The sequence below is a fragment of the Procambarus clarkii genome, chromosome 4 (assembly GCF_040958095.1).
Source record: "Procambarus clarkii isolate CNS0578487 chromosome 4, FALCON_Pclarkii_2.0, whole genome shotgun sequence".
Taxonomy (NCBI): domain Eukaryota; kingdom Metazoa; phylum Arthropoda; class Malacostraca; order Decapoda; family Cambaridae; genus Procambarus; species Procambarus clarkii.
The window spans coordinates 42916475-42937281 of NC_091153.1; the positions used below are offsets into that span (position 1 = coordinate 42916475).

At 51.6% G+C, this 20807-nt stretch overlaps 3 protein-coding genes across 3 annotated transcripts in view; 2 read left to right on the forward strand and 1 right to left on the reverse strand.

The window, feature by feature from the left end:
• LOC138371388 (activity-dependent neuroprotector homeobox protein 2-like) overlaps positions 1 to 5681 on the reverse strand; it is a 6266-nt gene extending 585 nt beyond the window's left edge. The window contains exons 1-3 of the mRNA XM_069336173.1: positions 5564 to 5681; positions 3900 to 3954; positions 1 to 385 (exon numbers count right to left, since the gene is read on the reverse strand). The exon at positions 1 to 385 is cut by the window's left edge and continues 585 nt beyond it. Of these exons, the coding sequence (XP_069192274.1) occupies positions 1 to 385; positions 3900 to 3954; positions 5564 to 5681 (558 nt within the window). The remainder of the gene's footprint in view (positions 386 to 3899; positions 3955 to 5563) is intronic.
• Positions 5682 to 5799: 118 nt separating this feature from the next.
• On the forward strand, positions 5800 to 10510 carry LOC138371396 (formin-2-like). Its single transcript, XM_069336183.1, has 2 exons — positions 5800 to 5878; positions 8883 to 10510. The coding sequence occupies exons 1-2, from the start codon at positions 5800 to 5802 to the stop codon at positions 10508 to 10510; spliced, it is 1707 nt and encodes a 568-aa protein (XP_069192284.1).
• A 2486-nt stretch (positions 10511 to 12996) lies between these two features.
• The window catches only part of LOC123748940 (formin-2-like), a 14138-nt gene continuing 6327 nt past the window's right edge, over positions 12997 to 20807 (forward strand). The window contains exon 1 of the mRNA XM_069336189.1: positions 12997 to 13015. Coding sequence (XP_069192290.1) covers positions 12997 to 13015 — 19 coding nt within the window. The remainder of the gene's footprint in view (positions 13016 to 20807) is intronic.

A 20807-nucleotide genomic window follows, 5' to 3' on the forward strand; every position in this document is an offset into this window, starting at 1 on the left:
AGTGCCAGAGGTGACACCCTTGCTGTGAGGCACAGTGCCAGAGGTGACACCCTTGCTGTGAGGCACAGTGCCAGAGGTGACACCTTTGCTGTGAGGCACAGTGCCAGGGGTGACACCTTTGCTGTGAGGCACAGTGCCAGGGGTGACACCCTTGCTGTGAGGCACAGTGCCAGGGGTGACACCTTTGCTGTGAGGCACAGTGCCAGAGGTGACACCCTTGCTGTGAGGCACAGTGCCAGGGGTGACACCCTTGCTGTGAGACACAGTGCCAGAGGTGACACCCTTGCTGTGACGCACAGTGCCAGAGGTGACACCTTTGCTGTGAGGCACAGTGCCAGGGGTGACACCCTTGCTGTGAGGCACAGTGCCAGGGGTGACACCTTTGCTGTGAGGCACAGTGCCAAGGGGACACCCCCTTTACAGTGCCTTGGGACCCCTTTAAACCCCCCCCCCCCCCCCCCACCACTCCTGTAATTACCACCTGACTTCTCCTTACAAATATATAAGAAGTATCGCAGGAACAGAAGTGCACATGTTCAAGAAACAATTAAGTCATGAGCTCATTAACTGTTTAATAATTGTAAACAAAGCCGCCAAAGATTGAGAAAAGATGGACAGGTTCGTAAGTGCTTGCGTAACTACTTCGTGAATCTAGCCCCAGATTCGTAAGTGCTAGGGTAACTGCTTCGTGAATCTGGCCCCAGATTCGTCAGCCCGTCCTCCAAACAAAGATCCAAAAGTGATTCCATGCACCCGCCAAACCCCCTGTTTATGAATGAAAAGCGGTTTACACACGACTCACAATTGCTGACGTTCGAACACTTCCGGAACAAGTGCTTCACTGACGAATTTTGTTCGAATCACAACGCTAAAAATGCTTCACCCACGTACTACAAATACAAATAATCGCCAACAGAACCTAAACACCTAACCTAACCTAACCTATGCCTATATATGCACAATATGCTAATATATTATGATATTAATTTATACTTGAGAAAATTCCCGTTTTGAATGAACAGCATGTTAAAATTTATGAATGCGTCTGTGGGGTTGACCGCTGGGTGGACAACCCGTCCTCGACTCAAGTCCATTCCATCCAGCGGTCAACCCCACAGACGCATTCATAAATTTTAACATGCTGTTCATTCAAAACAAGAATTTTCTCAATTATAAATTAATATTATAATATATTAGCATATTGTGTATATATAGGCATAGGATAGGTTAGGTTAGGTGTTTAGGTTCTGTTGGCGATTATTTGTATTTGTAGTACGTGGATGAAGCATTTTTAGCGTTGTGATTCGAACAAAATTCGTCAGTGAAGCACTTGTTCCGGATATGTTCGAACGTCAGCAGTTGTGAGTCGTGTGTAAACCGCTTTTCATTCATAAACAGGGGGTTTGGCGGGTGGATGGAATCACTTTTGGATCTTTGTTTGGAGGACGGGCTGGGATGTAATGAACTTGAGTCGAGGACGGGTTGGATTCGTAAGTGCTTGCGTATCTGCTTCGTGAATCTGACCCGCAGGGCGCCAATTTCACCGTCTTCAATTATTTTTTTCCAGTGTGTCTTAGCGAGTCAAAAATGGAAAAACAATCATTCCAAAAATCCTAGAAACGCCAGCCGTCTCCCCCAACAATATCAACCCCAGCAATTCTCCGGTGCAATTAAGTCATCTTTCCATAATTGCAATTTGGGAACGATTACAATCCCTAGACAATTACACGGTAATCCTCATCATGTAATGAATGTCTTAATGCTCAGGTTCGTCTTCAAGGTTATTATATTAAGAGTACGTTACACGCCGGCGTCTTGGAAACTAGGCCATTGAAACAAGGGAAAATTGCTAAAGGGATCCAATGGCTTCACGCTCATCAAGCCTTCAAATGGTCTTATTTCTGAAGGCTTCCGACATCTTAAATGGCTAAGGGATTCAAATGACTTCAAACAGGGTAATTTTCTGGTAGAGGGGCTGGGATTGGCAGCCATTCTTAATGCCTCTTTATCACCGGATTAAGAAAATTGGGGCTTGCTGACATAATCCAGTAAGTCGTTTAGTAACTGTGTAATTACCTGCTCGCACACACCTCTTAGTCGCTCGTTCTTCTTGCTTCCTCTTGCTTCCTTACTCAGGAAGCAGAGGTGCTTCCTTTTAGGCTCAGGATACCTGGTTGGTGGGGTTCTGGGAGTTCTTCTACTCCCCAAGCCCGGCCCGAGGGCAGGCTTGACTTGTGAGAGTTTGGTCCACCAGGCTGTTGCTTGGAGCGGCCCGAAGCCAGGTTTGACTTGTGAGAGTTTGGTCCACCAGGCTGTTGCTTGGAGCGGCCCGAGGCCAGGTTTGACTTGTGAGAGTTTGGTCCACCAAGCTGTTGCTTGGAGCAGTCCGCAGGGTAAGGAAAGGTTTCCTTACTCAGCCTTTCTGAATCCTGGAATTTCTAATTGATTGCCCTTTTCTTTCTTAATGATAATTCTTACTTTCTACTAGAGCTGGCGTTTCTTCTTGCACACGCACACATCTAAGGCTACCTTGTGGAGGTTCCGGGGATCAACGGTACCGCGGCCCGGTCTCCGACAGCCTCCCTGTTCGTCGTCTGGTCAACCAGGCTGTTGGACGCGGCTGCTCGCAGCCTGACATGTCACAGTCTGGTTGATCAGGTATCCTTTGGAGGTGCTTATCCAGTTCTCTCTTGAACGCTGTGAGGGGTCGGCCAGTTATGTCCCTTATGTGTAGTGGAAGCGTGTTGAACAGTCTCGGGCCTCTGATGTTGATAGTTCTCTCTTGAACACAGTGAGGGGTCGGCCAGTTATGTCCCTTATGTGTAGTGGAAGCGTGTTGAACAGTCTCGGGCCTCTGATGTTGACAGTTCTCTCTTGAACACAGTGAGGGGTCGGCCAGTTATGTCCCTTATGTGTAGTGGAAGCGTGTTGAACAGTCTCGGGCCTCTGATGTTGATAGTTCTCTCTTGAACACTGTGAGGGGTCGGCCAGTTATGTCCCTTATGTGTAGTGGAAGCGTGTTGAACAGTCTCGGGCCTCTGATGTTGATAGAGTTCTCTCTCAGAGTACCTGTTGCACCTCTGCTCTTCGACGGGGGTATTCTGCACATCCTGCCATGCCTTCTGGTCTCATGTGGTGTAATCTCCGTGTTCAGATGTGGAACCAGTCCCTCTAATATTTTTTACGTGTAGATTATTATGTATCTCTCTCTCGCCTGTGTTCTAGAGAATACAGATTTAAAGCTTTTAAGCGGCCCCAATAAGATGACTTATATAAAGTGGTATAGCACGTACGAACCTGGGGCCAAAATCACGAAGCAATTACGCAAGCACTTACGCGGTTGGTTGCAAGCTTTAGTGATACCCTTTAAGCTTTATTGATACCATGCAAGCTTTATTGATACCCTGTAAGCTTTACTGACTCCTGACCGAGGCAAGGAGTTGACCGACACTCTTCACCACTTCCTTTTCTATCTTTCCCACTTTTCCATCTACTACAACAACCCTCCCCCCACCCTCGAGGGTGGTCGAGGACCGGGCCGCGGGGACACTAAAGCCCAGAAATCATCTCAAGATAACCTCAAGATAAGATAACCCTCTTCCTTATCCTCCCCTTCACGCCGACCTTCGCTCCTCATAAGGAGATCTCCACGACGCTTACTCCAGGTAACTGAAGTGTTCCACGTCAAGGCTTACCTTGAGGTTACCTTGAGGTGTTTCCGGGGCAAAGCGCCCCCGCGGCCCGGTCATCGACCAGGCCTCCTGGTTGCTGGACTGATCATTGGAAACTCCGCCGAATCGATTTATTAGGTGGATTCCCAGAGCCTTCTCCGTCCCCCCAACATCTTCCGTTCCTGGCCTTCGTCAGGTAATCTACTTGATAGTAGATAGTAGATCTACTTTCCAGAGAAGCCTCCTGGACTGTGGCGGTCCGTAGTAATATACATCTGAATGGCTTGGAAAGTGAAAATATAATAATTTCAGAAACATAAAATGCAGAAAAGGGTGGCGGATGGACTCTCTTTTGAGGGTGTGGGCGTGGCTTAGGAGGGCGTGGCTTAGGAGAGGCGTGGCCAGAAGGGGCGTGGCTACAAGAGGCGTGGCCAGAGAGAGCCAGGGTGCTAGAGTATTCATGGGCCACTCAGCCTCTGATATTACCAACTTTATGGTCACTTTTACACAGACTTGCAAGACATACCCGAGCCTCTTGAGAGAGAGAGACAGAGAGAGAGACAGAGAGAGAGACAGAGAGAGAGAGACAGAGAGAGAGAGAGAGAGAGAGAGAGAGAGAGAGAGAGAGAGAGAGAGAGAGAGAGAGAGAGAGAGAGAGAGAGAGAGAGAGAGACAGAGAGAGAGAGAGACAGAGAGAGAGAGAGACAGAGAGAGAGAGAGACAGAGAGAGAGACAGAGAGAGAGACAGAGAGAGAGAGACAGAGAGAGAGAGACAGAGAGAGACAGAGCTGGCAAAAGCCAGGCCGGACCCCTGGGGGTCACAGGCTCCAGGCTGGACCCCTGGGGGTCACAGGCTCCAGGCTGGACCCCTGGGGGTCACAGGCTCCAGGCTGGACCCCTGGGGGTCACAGGCTCCAGGCTGGACCCCTGGGGTCACAGGCTCCAGGTTGGACCCCTGGGGGTCACAGGCTCCAGGTTGGACCCCTGGGGGTCACAGGCTCCAGGTTGGACCCCTGGGGGTCACAGGCTCCAGGTTGGACCCCTGGGGGTCACAGGCTCCAGGCTGGACCCCTGGGGGTCACAGGCTCCAGGTTGGACCCCTGGGGGTCACAGGCTCCAGGCTGGACCCCTGGGGGTCACAGGCTCCAGGCTGGACCCCTGGGGTCACATGTTCTAGGCCTATTAGGCAACTTCGCCTTGATAGAACACAAACAAAAGTACTTACTAACTTTAAATGTGCCGCTTGAGCGGTAGCACACAGGTCCCCTTTTCTCTCTCTCCCTTTCTGTCCCACCCTCTCCCTTTCTGCCCCACCCTCTCCCTTTCTGCCCCACCCTCTCCCTTCCTGTCCCACCCTCTCCCTTCCTGTCCCACCCTCTCCCTTCCTGCCCCACCCCTCTCCCTTTCTGCTCCTCCCCTCTCCCTTTCTGTCTCACCCATCTCCCTTTCTGTCTCACCCATCTCCCTTTCTGTCTCACCCATCTCCCTTTCTGCCCCACCCTCTCCCTTTCTGCCCCACCCTCTCCCTTCCTGCCCCACCCCTCTCCCTTTCTGTCCCACCCTCTCCCTTCCTGCCCCACCCCTCTCCCTTTCTGTCCCACCCTCTCCCTTCCTGCCCCACCCCTCTCCCTTTCTGCCCCACCCCTCTCCCTTTCTGCCCCACCCCTCTCCCTTTCTGCCCCACCCCTCTCCCTTCCTGCCCCACCCCTCTCCCTTTCTGCCCCACCCTCTCCCTTCCTGCCCCACCCCTCTCCCTTTCTGCCCCACCCCTCTCCCTTTCTGCCCCACCCTCTCCCTTCCTGCCCCACCCCTCTCCCTTTCTGCCCCACCCCTCTCCCTTTCTGCCCCACCCCTCTCCCTTCCTGCCCCACCCCTCTCCCTTCCTGCCCCACCCCTATTCTCGTCTCTGTTTCCAAAACCTTCACATTCTCTTAAATTCTCGAACCTCCTTTTCTTTCTCTTCGTTGCACCTGTATGTTTATTCTCTATTTCCCTCTCTCCCTGGTTCATTATCGCCCTTCTTTCCCTCCCTCTTCCCTTCCTCTTCCCTCCCTCTTCCGTTCCCCAGGAGCTCTGATCACCCAGACTGTGATCGCCAGGCTGCCAGCAGCCGCGTCCATCGGACCAAATGACCAGACACCCCCCAACCCAGAGGCCTGGTCAGAGACCGGGCCGCGGGGACGTTGATCCTAGGGAATCACTACAAGGTGAGTCCTCACACACACACTCTTCTGTGAACTATAACTATACTGGCTTAGCCTTTTCCCCCCCTGATAATTTCCTTAGGCCCTTAGCGAGTGAGGAGTGCCAGATGTTGGCACTCCTCGCCGGAGGAGTGAGCAGTGCCAGATGTTGGCACTCCTCGCCAGTGCCTACCCAACCGGTCCTGACCAAGACCGGGTGAAGGAAGGGTGAAGACCGGGTGACCGCCTCCAAAGGATACCTGATCAACCAGGCTGTGACTCATACGTCAGGCTGCGAGCAGCCGCGTCCAACAGCCTGGTTGACCAGTCCAGCAACCAGGAGGCCTGGTCGACGACCGGGCCGCGGGGACGCTAAACCCCGGAAGCACCTCAAGGTATATATATATATATGTATATATATATATATATATATATATATATATATATATATATATATATATATATATATATATATTAGGATACCGTCTTCTTCATTCTACTATGCTTCGATGAAGGCGTCCTCTCCTGTGCCAATAAAGTTCACTACGGGATCACCATAGCCCGTGCTACTTGGAACTTGTTTCGAGTAGCTGAATCTATAACAACAATCCGATGAAGGCGATTTAAGCCGAAAACGTGTTTAGCAATTCTCCATTTTTCACATGTGGGGTTTTCCCCCGCATATACTAGGACACAAGCAAGGACAATAGCCCAATTACACGGTCGGTCCAAGAAGCGGAAAATCCCCTTCCCTATTTCGCCTTGACCCCCCCCCCCCCCCTCCGCGCTTGTAATCCCCTCAGCCAATCACAGTAAGGGAAATTAATGTGACGTCAGCATCACTTGGACATATGAGGCCATGCCAGATGGTATTAGGAAGCAGGGGTAAGGGGAAATAATAAGGGGGTGAGGGTAAGGGGAATTTCGTAAGGGGTGACTTTAGGGAAAGAGGATCAGGGTAAGGGGAGGGGGAATGGGTGGGGGGGAGGGGGAAAGGCTCGGAAGATGGTATAAGGAGTTAGGAGGGCTGAGTATAAGGGGCTTCCATTTTTATCAGTAGAAGCAATGGGCTGAAGAGCATATATATATATATATATATATATATATATATATATATATATATATATATATATATATATATATATATATATATATATATATATATATATATGCAATTGACGATCACAAAACACTGATCATTTTATGCGGAAAATCCACAGAGAAATATGAAATGAGGTGAACGTTTCGGCTTTGTTAAAGCCTTTGTCAACACCAGACTGACTGAAGCATTTTCTATTTTTCATATGTGGTTATTCTGCATATATATATATATATATATATATATATATATATATATATATATATATATATATATATATATATATATATATATATATATATATTATATATATATATTATATATATATATATATGGGGATATAGTATTGTAAACCAACGTATTCTCAACCTTTTTACCCATGTGAAAACCCAGGAAATAATTCTCATATCTCAAGTAACCCCAACATAACAAAATGACGTAATATATTTACTAACCTAAAAAAAATATACCTTAAAAAATCAACCATATCTGTAAACACAAACAATCAACATTAGTTAAATAAACAATGTGTTAGGAGAATGTTATTTCTGAAGCCAATTTAGATCCTGAAATTTGCTAATGTGAAACCTTTCAATACTTTTCTGTGTTTCTGTCTTTCAGTACTTTTACTACGGTGTGGACCTGAAGGTCATACACACACACACACACACACACACACACACACACACACACACACACACACACACAGGCAGTAATGTGGTGGAGGCAGACTCCATACACAGTTTCAAATGTAGATATGATCCCAGTAGAGCCCAGTAGGCTCAGGAATCTGTACATCAGTTGATTGACGGTTGAGAGGCGGGACCAAGGAGCCAGAGCTCAACCCCCGCAAGCACAATTAGGTGATTACAATTAAGTGAGTGTACACACACACACGTGTGTGTGTGTGTGTGTGTACACTCAGTGTTCAAGAGAGAACTAGCAACATCAGAGGCCGAGACTGTTCAACACGCTTCCACTACACATAAGGGACATAACTGGCCGACCCCTCACAGTGTTCAAGAGAGAACTAGCAACATCAGAGGCCCAAGACTGTTCAACACGCTTCCACTACACATAAGGGACATAACTGGCCGACCCCTCACAGTATTCAAGAGAGAACTAGCAACATCAGAGGCCCAAGACTGTTCAACACGCTTCCACTACACATAAGGGACATAACTGGCCGACCCCTCACAGTGTTCAAGAGAGAACTATCAACATCAGAGGCCCGAGACTGTTCAACACGCTTCCACTACACATAAGGGACATCAACTGGCCGACCCCTCACAGTGTTCAAGAGAGAACTATCAACATCAGAGGCCTGAGACTGTTCAACACGCTTCCACTACACATAAGGGGCATAACTGGCCGACCCCTCACAGTGTTCAAGAGAGAACTATCAACATCAGAGGCCCGAGACTGTTCAACACGCTTCCACTACACATAAGGGACATAACTGGCCGACCCCTCACAGTGTTCAAGAGAGAACTGGATAAACACCTCCAAAGGATACCTGATATCACGATAGGTAGATAGCCTATTTACCTCTCACTGAACCCCTGGTAACCTGGAATGGTGTTAAGAGATCACCAGGTGCTAACTCCTGGTGACCACCCGTCCCTTGCCACCCGTCAACTGGTGGCAGGCGAGGGTGGCAGGTGGCAGGGTGGCAGGTGGCAGGGTGGCAGGTGGCAGGGTGGCAGGTGGCAGGGTGGCAGGGTGCAAGGTGGCAGGGTGGCAGGGTGGCAGGTGGCAGGGTGGCAGGTGGCAGGGTGGCAGGTGGCAGGGTGGCAGGTGGCAGGGTGGCAGGTGGCAGGGTGGCAGGTGGCAGGGTGGCAACTCCCTGAAGGATTCTAATTATATGGACTAGCAGCTGATCCCTGGCGGGGAGGTTACGTCCCTAAGTGCCGGGGCCCCTGCTGCCAGGCATAGCAGTGCCGGGGCCCCTGCTGCCAGGCAGAGCAGTGCCGGGGCCCCTGCTGCCAGGCAGAGCAGTGCCGGGGCCCCTGCTGCCAGGCAGAGCAGTGACGGGGCCCCTGCTGCCAGGCAGAGCAGTGCCGGGGCCCCTGCTGTCAGGCAGAGCAGTGCCGGGGCCCCTGCTGCCAGGCAGAGCAGTGCCGGGGCCCCTGCTGCCAGGCAGAGCAGTGCCGGGGCCCCTGCTGCCAGGCAGAGCAGTGCCGGGGCCCCTGCTGCCAGGCAAAGCAGTGCCGGGGCCCCTGCTGCCAGGCAGAGCAGTGCCGGGGCCCCTGCTGCCAGGCAGAGCAGTGCCGGGGCCCCTGCTGCCAGGCAGAGCAGTGCCGGGGCCCCTGCTGCCAGGCAGAGCAGTGCCGGGGCCCCTGCTGCCAGGCAGAGCAGTGCCGGGGCCCTTGCTGCCAGGCAGAGCAGTGCCGGGGCCCTTGCTGCCAGGCAGAGCAGTGCCGGGGCCCTTGCTGCCAGGCAGAGCAGTGCCGGGGCCCCTGCTGCCAGGCAGAGCAGTGCCGGGGCCCCTGCTGCCAGGCAGAGCAGTGCCGGGGCCCCTGCTGCCAGGCAGAGCAGTGCCGGGGCCCCTGCTGCCAGGCAGAGCAGTGCCGGGGCCCCTGCTGCCAGGCAGAGCAGTGCCGGGGCCCCTGCTGCCAGGCAGAGCAGTGCCGGGGCCCCTGCTGCCAGGCAGAGCAGTGCCGGGGCCCCTGCTGCCAGGCAGAGCAGTGCCGGGGCCCCTGCTGCCAGGCAGAGCAGTGACGGGGCCCCTGCTGCCAGGCAGAGCAGTGCCGGGGCCCCTGCTGCCAGGCAGAGCAGTGACGGGGCCCCTGCTGCCAGGCAGAGCAGTGCCGGGGGCCCCTGCTGCCAGGCAGAGCAGTGCCGGGGCCCCTGCTGCCAGGCAGAGCAGTGCCGGGGCCCCTGCTGCCAGGCAGAGCAGTGCCGGGGGCCCCTGCTGCCAGGCAGAGCAGTGCCGGGGCCCCTGCTGCCAGGCAGAGCAGTGCCGGGGCCTTGCTGCCAGGCAGAGCAGTGCCGGGGCCCCTGCTGCCAGGCAGAGCAGTGCCGGGGCCTTGCTGCCAGGCAGAGCAGTGCCGGGGCCCCTGCTGCCAGGCAGAGCAGTGCCGGGGCCTTGCTGCCAGGCAGAGCAGTGCCGGGGCCCCTGCTGCCAGGCAGAGCAGTGCCGGGGCCCCTGCTGCCAGGCAGAGCAGTGCCGGGGCCCCTGCTGCCAGGCAGAGCAGTGCCGGGGGCCCCTACTGCCAGGCAGAGCAGTGCCGGGGCCCCTGCTGCCAGGCAGAGCAGTGCCGGGGCCCCTGCTGCCAGGCAGAGCAGTGCCGGGCCCCTGCTGCCAGGCGGAGCAGAGCCGGGGCCCCTGCTGCCAGGCAGAGCAGTGCCGGGCCCCTGCTGCCAGGCAGAGCAGTGCCGGGCCCCTGCTGCCAGGCAGAGCAGTGCGGGGCCCTTGCTGCCAGGCAGAGCAGTGCCGGGGCCCTTGCTGCCAGGCAGAGCAGTGCCGGGGCCCTTGCTGCCAGGCAGAGCAGTGCCGGGGCCCCTGCTGCCAGGCAGAGCAGTGCCGGGGCCCCTGCTGCCAGGCAGAGCAGTGACGGGGCCCCTGCTGCCAGGCAGAGCAGTGCCGGGCCCCTGCTGCCAGGCAGAGCAGTGACGGGGCCCCTGCTGCCAGGCAGAGCAGTGCGGGGCCCTTGCTGCCAGGCAGAGCAGTGCCGGGGCCCTTGCTGCCAGGCAGAGCAGTGCCGGGGCCCTTGCTGCCAGGCAGAGCAGTGCCGGGGCCCCTGCTGCCAGGCAGAGCAGTGACGGGGCCCCTGCTGCCAGACAGAGCAGTGCCGGGCCCCTGCTGCCAGGCGGAGCAGAGCCGGGGCCCCTGCTGCCAGGCAGAGCAGTGCCGGGCCCCTGCTGCCAGGCAGAGCAGTGACGGGGCCCCTGCTGCCAGGCAGAGCAGTGCCGGGGCCCCTGCTGCCAGGCAGAGCAGTGCCGGGCCCCTGCTGCCAGGCAGAGCAGTGACGGGGCCCCTGCTGCCAGGCAGAGCAGTGCGGGGCCCTTGCTGCCAGGCAGAGCAGTGCCGGGGCCCTTGCTGCCAGGCAGAGCAGTGCCGGGGCCCTTGCTGCCAGGCAGAGCAGTGCCGGGGCCCCTGCTGCCAGGCAGAGCAGTGCCGGGGCCCCTGCTGCCAGACAAAGCAGTGCCGGGCCCCTGCTGCCAGGCGGAGCAGAGCCGGGGCCCCTGCTGCCAGGCGGAGCAGTGACGGGGCCCCTGCTGCCAGGCAGAGCAGTGCCGGGGCCCTTGCTGCCAGGCAGAGCAGTGCCGGGGCCCCTGCTGCCAGGCAGAGCAGTGCCGGGAACCTTGCTGCCAGGCAGAGCAGTGACGGGGCCCCTGCTGCCAGGCAGAGCAGTGCCGTGGTGGAGCAGTGCCCAGGTAGAGTCTGGGACAGTGTCCAAACCAGTGAAGAGTAGAGGTGCCATAGGCACCAATCAGGAAGCACTGAACAAATCCACAAGTGCCGTGATGAGGGTTCTAACCTACGCACAGGATATGTGAACAGAGAACACTGTCTGAACATCGGAGGTCCACAGCTGTTCAACACCCTGTTCAACACCCTGTTCAACACCCTCCCAGCAAGCATTAGAAATATTGCCGGAACAACGGTGGATATCTTCAAGAGGCGACTAGACCAATTCTTGCAAGAAGTGCCGGACCAACCGGGCTGTAGTGGGCCTGCGGGCCGGGCTTGGGGAGTAGAACTCTCGAAACCCTCTCCAGGTATGCTCCAGGTAAGCCAAGTGACATGTCTGCCCCCGGGGTATTACCCAGCATCTCGCCCTCTGGTGCCCGACACGACCAAAATACCACACAAATATTTTGAAATAATGTGAAGGTCTTAAAAGACACTGGAATGTGAGGCGGTGTGGGCGTGTGTGTGTGTGGGGGGGGGGGGGCGTTGGGGGGGGCAGTGTGTGGGGGGGCAGTGTGTGGGGGGGGGGGGCGGTGTGTGGGGGCAGTGTGTGTGGGGGGGGGCGGTGTGTGTTGGGGGGGGGCGTTGTCTGTGGGCGTTGTGTGGGGGCGGTGTGTGTTTGTGGAGTGTGGGAGTGTGTGGAGTGTAGCAATGGGTGTGTGCAAGTGAAGAGTTATCAAACCAATGACAACAGAGAGGAAGATATGAGGTAGAGGTGAGAGAAACACATGGGAGAAGTGAGAGAAGGGAATGAGACAGAGGTGTCAAGGGGAAATGGAGTAAAACTCACGAATTTCTTAACTATTTACCCTCATTAAAACAAGGTCACTGATACCATACACACACGAAAGCCAACCAAGATAAGAAACAAATCTCGACTCATCCTCTTGGGATAGAAAACTCTTAGTCTGTCCCCTATCCTCTAGTGAGGAGAGGGGCTTCGCAAGCGATACTCTCTTGAGGTTATCTTGAGATGATTTCGGGGCTTTTAGTGTCCCCGCGGCCCGGTCCTCGACCAGGCCTCCACCCCCAGGAAGCAGCCCGCGACAGCTGACTAACACCCAGGTACCTATTTTACTGCAAGGTAACAGGGGCATAGGGTGAAAAAAACTCTGCCCATTGTTTCTCGCCGGCGCCTGGGATCGAACCCAGGACCACAGGATCACAAGTCCCGCGTGCTGTCCGCTCGGCCGACCGGGACTCTACTTCCCTACATGTCTTTATTCTCTTTTAGAGATAAAGGTGAGAGGAAAGTTATAAAAACTGAGAAAAATAGTGTAAGTTATGATTTCGGGGCTCAACGTCCTAGCGGCCCGGTCCTCGACCAGGCCTCCTCTAGGTTGGGAAGCATTTTTTTCTTACCATGTGACTGGTTAGAATTTTCTCAAGTATTTCAAAGTGCATGGACGAATGTCTGGAGCAAGCATTCCCTTGAGGCATGCACATAATGGTTTGAATTCACCCCTTCTCACCCCCTTAGAAAGGGAGGGCGGGGGGGGGGGGCAGGGGCTTTAGGAGAGATGGAGTGAGGGAGGGAGACCAGTATGGATGACAAAGGGGAGGTGGATGAGGGAGGGGACCAGTATGGATGACAAAGGGGAAGATGGATGAGGGATGGGGACCAGTATGGATGACAAAGGGGAAGGTAAGGGTAAGGGAGACACAGAAGGTGTGGGTGGTGGAAAATATATCAACATAAGACAGTCTTAGGGGTCGGAGACAGGGAGGCCCATCAGGGTAATCTCCCCGCTGCCTCAACTACTTCCCTGGGCTTACCTGTGGCTTACCTCCGGCCAGTTTCGAGAGTTTTTTTTGTCTTCTCTCGCAGCCAAAACCTTTGACTTTTCTAGGCCGAATATCTCGCCTTATCTGGAAGGAAATCTGTTCACCAAACAGTATTCCGTTCAACAGAACAACAGTGCTTAGAAGAACATCATCACAGGCGTTGTAAAGCCTCTGTTGTTATAGAAGGAACAGCATAATTGGTGTTCTAGAAAGTTCTAAATATGGAGCTGTTATTTTAGAATTCATAACAGACCATTTATGGTGCCATGTAAGATTCGTAAGAAGAGAATAAGTTACTACAGAGCCAAGACACAAGTACAAGGTCTCCACTAGACAGCTCTTGTACCTGGATTGTACCTGGATGGGGCTCTGAGAGTTCTTCTACTCCCCAAGCCCGGCCTGACTTGTGAGTTTGGTCCACCAAGCTATTACACATTGTATCGGCACAATACATTGTATAATATATGTATTACATAGTCAATCTTGGGTACAAGTCCAATATATCATCAAGTGTTCCAGTATACATATAGTAGTTACAGAGTTCAGCATACCTCAGCCCAGGAGGGCGACCCATATTATATATATATATATATATATATATATATATATATATATATATATATATATATATATATATATATATATATATATATATATGACTTATTTATATATACAAGCGTTCTCACATGGTTGTAAAGCCACTAGCATGCGTAGTGTTTCGGACAGAAAAGAAGTCCTCTTTCCTGAATGAAGCTCCGATCTGTCTTATTAAAAACTTATCCATTACAAAGAACATTTATTTAACATCCCGGTAAAAGAGCACAGTCGCCTCCTGTTTGGTGCAGCAAGAGTGAGGTAGGGGGGGGGGGGGGGGAGAGGTAGGGGAGGGTAGTGGAAATGGAACAAGGGGTTTGAGATCCCGTGATGAGTCTAACAAAGCCAAAGGGGGAATCCCCAACGTTCCCACGTATAAGACGAGTGGGGGGAGAAGGTGGGGGGAAATAGGGGGTAATTTGCTCTTGAGAGAGAGGGAGCGGAGGGGGGGGGGGGAGGGGAAGGTCACGGGTGATTACCGCAGCCATTGGTAAACAGTCCAATGGCCTCGTCACGTTCGCCATGCCCCGCTATATGTCCGGACCAACACCACTACCCCCCCCCCCCCACTAACGCCCCCCCCCCCCACCTCCCTTAACCCCCCCTCCCCCACTAACGCCCCCCACCTCCCTTAACCCCCCCCCTCCCCCCCCACTTTTGGCTGCCCGTCCTGGTAGACGCGACCCAAACACCTGTCTGTCTACCCTTGTCTACCCCCCTCCTCCCCCTTCATCCGAGTCCCCACACACCTGTACTCGACACCTGGAGAGGGTTTCGGGAGTTCTTCTACTCCCCGGTCGAGGACCGGGCCGCGGGGACGCTAAGCCCCAAAATCATCTCAAGATAACCTCACGATAGCATTCGGTTTGAGAGGAAATTAATATCCATCGCCCTAGTTTACCTGTTATCCCAGTTATCTCATTTTATGGACTATCACCCCATAGTTAGGTTTATCAAATGCCTTTGTAAACTAGGTGTATACCACATTATATCTTTATCTTTATCTTTATTTTTATCTTTCTTCTAATGGTTCACTAATTTTGTGCTGCCAACTTGCCAGTTTTGGATATCGTTCATGAAGAAGCTGCCCAGATCTTAAACTTGTATCTTGCTTTTTGGGATGCTAAGCTTTAAGTTTTTAAAGTGAGGGTTGTTCCTCACCCTCTCTCTCTCTTGGCTATTTATTGCCTGCATCAACTTCCTCATCACACACACAGCACCGCTCCTGTGTCAGGTAAGTCCACTACGGGCTCACCATAGCCCGTGCTACTTGCCCCGCTCCTGTGGCAGGTAAGTCCACTACGGGCTCACCATAGCCCGTGCTACTTGCCCCGCTCCTGTGTCAGGGAAGTCCACTACGGGCTCACCATAGCCCGTGCTACTTGCCCCGCTCCTGTGCCAGGTAAGTCCACTACGGGCTCACCATAGCCCGTGCTACTTGCCCCGCTCCTGTGTCAGGTAAGTCCACTACGGGCTCACCATAGCCCGTGCTACTTGCCCCGCTCCTGTGTCAGGGAAGTCCACTACGGGCTCACCATAGCCCGTGCTACTTGCACCGTTCCTGTGCCAGGTAAGTCCACTACGGGCTCACCATAGCCCGTGCTACTTGCCCCGCTCCTGGGCCAGGTAAGTCCACTATGGGCTCACCATAGCCCGTGCTACTTGCCCCGCTCCTATGCCAGGTAAGTCCACTACGGGCTCACCATAGCCCGTGCTACTTGCCCCGCTCCTGTGCCAGGTAAGTCCACTACGGGCTCATCATAGCCCGTGCTACTTGGAGCTTGTTTCGAGTAGCTGAATCTATAACAACAACAACATTCCTCATCACAATCAACTTGAGAATGGTCCAGGACGGGCCGAAACGTCGTCGTCCCTTCACCTTCTAGTATGTGGTGTGGTCAACAAGCTTAATACTTAATGCTAAGCTTTAAGATTTCACCATTTCTTGTAAGTATATATCCAATACGGATGAACATTTAATTTGTTTTGTTTACTTATGTGACAAAAATATTATGGATTTCTTTTTATCTCTGTAAATAAAGAAAATATTTTCTTTCTTATCTCCAGGATGGCTCAGCGTCTGCTCTATTTCTTCGTTCTCCCCTGTTAAAATATCCTTTTATCTGTTGGGATAATTAAATCTAAAATTACCTTGCGCGAAACGCTATTCGTACTTGTGGTATTGTATGTAATATATCTTTAAATCCAACATTATGCATGTAACTCAATGCATAACCTTAACCTGAATAAAAAGTCTAAATCTAAAATATGTGTGTGTGTGTGTGTGTGTGTGTGTATGTGTGTGTGTGTGTATGTGTGTGTGTGTGTGTGTGTGTGTTTACTAGTTGTGTTTTTACGGGGGTTAAGCTTTGCTCTTTCGGCCCGCCTCTCAACTGTCAATCAACTGTTTTACTAACTACTTTTTTTTTTCCCACACACACACACACACCCCAGGAAGCAGCCCGTGACAGCTGACTAACTCCCAGGTACCTATTTACTGCTAGGTAACAGGGGCACTTAGGGTGAAAGAAACTTTGCCAATTTGTTTCTGCCTCGTGCGGGAATCGAACCCGCGCCACTGAATTACGAGTCCTGCGCGCTATCCACCAGGCTACGAGGCCCCCATATATGTGTGTGTGTGTGTGTGTGTGTCTAGGGTAAGGTCAGGCTAGGTCAGCCCCACACAAAGGTACCACTAACTCCTTAACTAAATCTCACATGTTTTCTCTACATAAATATAACCAGACTAAAGCCACTTGAAGACATTCCTTACAGCTTCGCTACGCAGGTTCAGAATACCTTGAATACATTATTACCACACTACAGCCATTAAGAGATACCCCTGTAAAGCCTCTCTGCGCATGCTCAGAATATTCCGAGGGACTGGCGCCCTTCAAAGAGGAGACGCGAATTGGTCGTTTAGGATTTGTTACGCAAGTTATTGGGCAGCTGCGCATGCGCATCACACGGTGTTTACAGAGGCGTCACGTGACCTCCCAAACAGTCACGTGGGTGGTGGGTGACTGGTGATCACTGAATGGCTGTTATCGCAAAGGTGAACTCCACTTAATGTTTACAGGATATCTATCTATCTCTCTATGTATGTATGTATGTATGTATGTATGTGTGTGTGTGTGTGTGTGTGTGTACTCACCTAGTTGTACTCACCTAGTTGTGTTTGCGGGGGTTGAGCTCTGGCTCTTTGGTCCCGCCTCTCAACCGTCAATCAACAGGTGTACAGATTCATGAGCCTATCGGGCTCTGTCATATCTACACTTGAAACTGTGTATGGAGTCAGCCTCCACCACATCACTTCCTAATGCATTCCATTTGTCAACCACTCTGACACTAAAAAAGTTCTTTCTAATATCTCTGTGGCTCATTTGGGCACTCAGTTTCCACCTGTGTCCCCTTGTGCGTGTTCCCCTTGTGTTAAATAGACTGTCTTTATCTACCCTATCAATCCCCTTCAGAATCTTGAATGTGGTGATCATGTCCCCCCTAACTCTTCTGTCTTCCAGCGAAGTGAGGTTTAATTCCCGTAGTCTCTCCTCGTAGCTCATACCTCTCAGCTCGGGTACTAGTCTGGTGGCAAACCTTTGAACCTTTTCCAGTTTAGTCTTATCCTTGACTAGATATGGACTCCATGCTGGGGCTGCATACTCCAGGATTGGCCTGACATATGTGGTATACAAAGTTCTGAATGATTCTTTACACAAGTTTCTGAATGCCGTTCGTATGTTGGCCAGCCTGGTATATGCCGCTGATGTTATCCGCTTGATATGTGCTGCAGGAGACAGGTCTGGCGTGATATCAACCCCCAAGTCTTTTTCCTTCTCTGACTCCTGAAGAATTTCCTCTCCCAGATGATACCTTGTATCTGGCCTCCTGCTCCCTACACCTATCTTCATTACATTACATTTGGTTGGGTTAAACTCTAACAACCATTTGTTCGACCATTCCTTCAGCTTGTCTAGGTCTTCTTGAAGCCTCAAACAGTCCTCTTCTGTTTTAATCCTTCTCATAATTTTAGCATCGTCCGCAAACATTGAGAGAAATGAATCGATACCCTCCGGGAGATCATTTACATATATCAGAAACAAGATAGGACCGAGTACAGAGCCCTGTGGGACTCCACTGGTGACTTCACGCCAATCGGAGGTCTCACCCCTCACCGTAACTCTCTGCTTCCTATTGCTTAGATACTCCCTTATCCACTGGAGCACCTTACCAGCTACACCTGCCTGTCTCTCCAGCTTATGTACCAGCCTCTTATGCAGTACTGTGTCAAAGGCTTTCCGACAATCCAAGAAAATGCAGTCCGCCCAGCCCTCTCTTTCTTGCTTAATCTGTGTCACCTGATCGTAGAATTCTATCAAGCCTGTAAGGCAAGATTTACCCTCCCTGAATCCATGTTGGCGATTTGTCACGAAGTCCCTTCTCTCCAGATGTGTTACCAGGTTTTTTCTCACGATCTTCTCCATCACCTTGCATGGTATACAAGTCAAGGACACTGGCCTGTAGTTCAGTGCCTCTTGTCTGTCGCCCTTTTTGTATATTGGGACCACATTCGCCGTCTTCCATATTTCTGGTAGGTCTCCCGTCTCTAGTGACTTACTATACACTATGGAGAGTGGCAGGCAAAGTGCCTCTGCACACTCTTTCAGTACCCATGGTGAGATCCCATCTGGACCAACAGCCTTTCTAACATCCAGATCCAGCAGGTGTCTCTTGACCTCCTCTCTCGTAATTTCGAACTCCTCCAAGGCCGCCTGGTTTACCTCCCTTTCTCCTAGCACAGTGACCTCACCCTGTGTGTGTGTGTGTGTGTGTGTGTGTGTGTGTGTGTGTGTGTGTGTGTGTGTGTGTGTGTGTGTGTGTGTGTGTGTGTGTGTGTGTGTGTGTTGTGTGTGTGTGTGTGTGTTCAGGGAGACCACAGGACTACCTACAGAGTCAAACGACACACACACCAGATCCTCAAACTCTAAAAGCACCACCAGCCCATCCAGGCCTGTCCCTCCCCATCAATCCCCATCCCTTAACCCCACGAAAATCCCCGTGAATTATGGAGTCAAGTGAAGAATAGTCTTGCCATCACTCATAAGAAGTCTCGTCTCCTACCTCCCCTTCCTCCTCCTCCTCCCAAAACACCAACACCACCGACCTACCTCCTGTGCCCACTCCAAGGTAGTGGAGAGTGGATTGCAGGCTAAGAAGTGCCGGACCAACCGGGCTGTGGTGGGTATGTGGGCCTGCGGGCCAAGCAACAGCCTGGTGGACCAAACTCTCACAAGTCAAGCCTGGCCTCGGGCCGCTCCAAGCAACAGCCTGGTGGACCAAACTCTCACAAGTCAAGCCTGGCCTCGGGCCGCTCCAAGCAACAGCCTGGTGGACCAAACTCTCACAAGTCAAGCCTGGCCTCGGGCCGGGCTTGGGGAGTAGAACAACTCCCAGAACCCCATCAACCAGGTATCAAACAAGCAAGTAGTGGTGTCGGCTCCCTTTGCCACTCCTCTCCCCAAAAAATACAAAATAGATATAGATAGATGGATGGATAGATAGATAGATAGACATAGCACGTCTGGATTCGCAGCACATCCGTCCTATAGTCTCTCTCCACCTTCATGCCAAATCCACATTGTATACAAATATGTTTGAGGCAAGGCAGAAGCGAATCAATTCTGACTTTATAACCTGCACTGCGGAAAATTCAAGGGAAAACAGGATGAAGTTAATGATATCATTAAGAGAAGCCGCGCCTCTGCCTAATGTCCAGCAGAGAGAGAGCCTTGTTTTCTAGTCCCATAATTCTTTAGTCTCCACTGGCTGTCTCGCTACGCCCATGGAGTCAATGGCAGAGAAGTGGCGTGGGACTATACTTGTGCAACCCGTTTCTCGCAAATTCGTAAAGTCAATATTGACTTATTAACTACGTGCATAGGTGATATATTAAACATAATAGATACCCTTAAAAAGATTCATAGAAAAACACCAACCTTACCTAACCTTGTTAGTATCTTAAGATAAGCATCTTATTGCTTCGTAATTACAATTATTACTTAACCTATACCTATTATAGGTTAGGTAATAATTGTAATTACGAAGCAATAAGATGTTTATCTTAAGATACTAACAAGGTTAGGTAAGGTCGGTGTTTTCTATGAATCTTTTTAAGGGTATCTATTATGTTAAGTATGTCACCTATGCACATATTTAATAAGTCAATATTGACTTATTAAATTTGCGAGAACGGGTTGACTTGTGTCCCCATCTTGGCTGCCACATACGTCTTGATTCAGGTTTCCTGCTTGACCCTCTGTTGGTCAAGCAGGAGCCAAGCAGGAGCCAAGCAGGAGCTACACCAGGTCAACCACACACTAGAAAGTGAAGGGACGACGACGTTTCGATCCGTCCTGGACCACTCAATTCCATTGATTGGCTTCAGCCTACAGTTTAGACCTATTGTCTTGTGTATGACCCTCTGTCTTGCGTGACAGTGAATACCAGCATTATCCTCACTTTAATAAGACTATCAAAATCCTCAGATTAAGTAAAATTGTAATTAATTTTGTCAATAAAGATGTTAATAATAAATTCCATTGTGGTCCAGGACGGACCGAAACGTCGTCGTCCCTTCACTTTCTAGTGTGTGGTTTGGTCAACATATTTCAGCCACGTTACTGTGACTCCTTGTCTGCATACACCGGGTCAAGCAGGAACCACTACCATCATATATCTTCATGGGAATTGTATATAGATAAAACATTAACTTTCTTGATACACAAGTTTTTATTCTCCATAAATTTGTTTTTAAGTTAGCCAACACTGAGGAATAGTCGGCCTTGTAAAGTTAGGTGAGGCTGGTAAGTCAGCTTAGCTTTCAAATATACAGAATGCATACCATAGGTGTCGAGCTAAATGTATATATCTATACATGGTTGATGGGGTTCTGGGAGTTCTCTACTCCCCAAGCCCGGCCCGAGGCCAAGCTTGACTTGTGAGAGTTTGGTCCACCAGGCTGTTGCTTGGAGCGGCCCGAGGCCAGGCTTGACTTGTGA